Raw genomic sequence first — 2,207 nt, 5'->3', positions numbered from 1 at the left:
CAGGGCCCCCGCCCCATTCAGTAGCAGGTCCACATTTTCCCTAGTTCTCCTCTTGCTGCTGATGTATTTGAAGAAGCCCTTCCTGCTGTCCTTGACATCCCTTGCCAGACTCAATTCCAAATGGGCCTTAGCCTTCCTCACCGCATCTCTACATACTCCGACTGCATTCCTATACTTCTCCCAAGTAGCCTGTCCCTCTTCCACATTCTGTGTATTTTCTGTCTGAATTTGGCCAAGAGCTCCTTGCTCAYCCATGCAGGTCTCCTGCCCCTTTTGCTGCATTTCTTACTCATAGGAATGCACCGCTCTTGAGCTTGGAGGAAGTGATGTTTGAATACTAGCCAGCTCTCCTGGGCCCCCCTTCCTTCTAGGGCCTTAACCCATGAGATTCCACCAATTAGGTCTCTGAAGAGCCCAAAGTCCGCTCTCCTGAAGTCCAGGGTTGCAATCCTGCTTGTTGCCTTACTTCTTTCCTGCAGTTCCTGAACTCCACCGTCTCATGGTCACTGCAGCCAAGGCTACTCCCAACCTTCACATCTCTAACCAGTCCATCTCTATTGGTAAGGACAAGATCCAGCAGGACATCCTTCCTCGTAGGCTCCTCCACCATTTGCGACAAGAAGTTGTCATCARTGCATTGTAGGAGCCTCCTGGACTGTTTGTGCCTAGCTGTGTTGTCCCTCCAGCAGATGTCAGGGTGGTTGAAGTCCCCCATGAGAACCAAGGCCTGTGATCTTGAGGCTACTTCCAGCTGTCTATAGAAGGCCTCATCAACTTTCTCCTCCGGATCAGGTGGCCTGTACYAGACACCCACAACAGTGTCCCCCATGTTAGCCTGCCCTTTGAGCTTTAAAAAAAATAGTCTCTTTCCGAAAATCCAGAAGTGCTTTCTCACTCTTCGAATTCCCCTTTGCTGTAACACATCCATATCAATAGTTCTGGGCAAGTGCTAGGTGAAGACAACTGCCATCATCTGCAAAAAAACTGCAAACATAAACCAATCTGGGCTATTTGTTTGCTACTCCATCCTGATCCTCCCACAGGTTGCTAGTCTCTCCCAGCTACTGAATGCTGACCTCTTTTGCACAGCAAGCTCTGCATTGCATGGATGATTATTTGCATATACTAGGATCAAAAAGCAAACAGTATGGCATTAGCAAGGAGGACTTCAGAAGCCATACATTTTGAAGAAAGTTATTTCAATTGAAGATTGCTCTCAGCTGAATAGCACTGGAGTAAAAGAAACTGAACTAAAYTGGAGATGCTATTACAGAGAACAGAGGAGACAGTACAATCAAAGAAAAGAAAAGGAGTCATTCTCAAATGTTATTTTTTTTCCTATTCATTTTATTTCACAAGTCAGCTAGGAGTCATTTCCTGTATCAGACCTTCTCTCCCCAGTCTTTTTATTGTCGTTAAATGCTGCTAGTATTACACAGTTTCTTGCAGTTGCAGTGTAAGAACTTTGTTAGTTTWAATAATTCAAGCTACCACCTACAATTGCCTCTCACTGTTTACAGTCTAGCATCTCAGCTTAAATCACTGATGATCATGAAATTAAAAGACATCAAACTGATGACTGAGGTACAATCACACACAATTGCTCTATTCCTGCACTGGGAAAGGCAAACTTCAAAACGTGTGTGTGTAAGGGCAGCATAGGGAGAGGGCAGAGTTGTATACCAACATCCAAAAAGTCTGATCCATTTGATCATAGCCAACAGGACCATCCTGTCAGGTGCTGAGCATCTGGTTCCTGTTCACAAGAAGCAGGACAAAGTTTGCTCAGGCTTAACCAGAACAAGAGAATTCACATGGATTTTTTTTTTTAATGGAACACTTTACAGAAACAGGCAGAATCCTATTCTACATACTAGCCTATACTTACCCTTTGTTTTCATTAAGGACTTGCTTAGTCATACAGTTCTTCCATCTATGGAACAGGCAACCGGCAAATTAATTTAACTTTTAAAAAACTGAAAAATAGTAATTGATTTGCTTTTTTTTTTTTATGGTTTCATAAGTGAAACAATCCAAGCTCATGATCTACAAGCATACTAGCAAAGTCAGCTGCTGGCTGCAAGTAACAATAGACAACACACACACAGTCTCCACGCTCACAAACKCAAAGGCAGCTTACCGAAGCAGCAGCTCTTTTGGAAGTTTTTTGTTGATCACAGCTTCATCATTGTTTGAGAACATCTGTA

At 43.6% G+C, this 2,207-nt stretch overlaps 1 protein-coding gene across 1 annotated transcript in view; it reads right to left on the bottom strand.

Annotated features, from left to right (window-relative positions):
* FBXL20 (F-box and leucine rich repeat protein 20) overlaps window positions 1-2,207 on the bottom strand; it is a 29,551-nt gene extending 27,344 nt beyond the window's left edge. The window contains exon 1 of the mRNA XM_085316140.1: window positions 2,141-2,207. Coding sequence (XP_085172266.1) covers window positions 2,141-2,202 — 62 coding nt within the window. The 5' untranslated portion in view covers window positions 2,203-2,207. The remainder of the gene's footprint in view (window positions 1-2,140) is intronic.

This window comes from Rhea americana, unplaced genomic scaffold, assembly GCF_003343005.1.
Source record: "Rhea americana isolate MKP2758 unplaced genomic scaffold, rheAme1 scaffold_452, whole genome shotgun sequence".
Taxonomy (NCBI): Eukaryota; Metazoa; Chordata; class Aves; order Rheiformes; family Rheidae; genus Rhea; species Rhea americana.
Note: the sequence above shows the minus strand (reverse complement) of the source record. Positions and strands in the feature narration are given on the sequence as shown.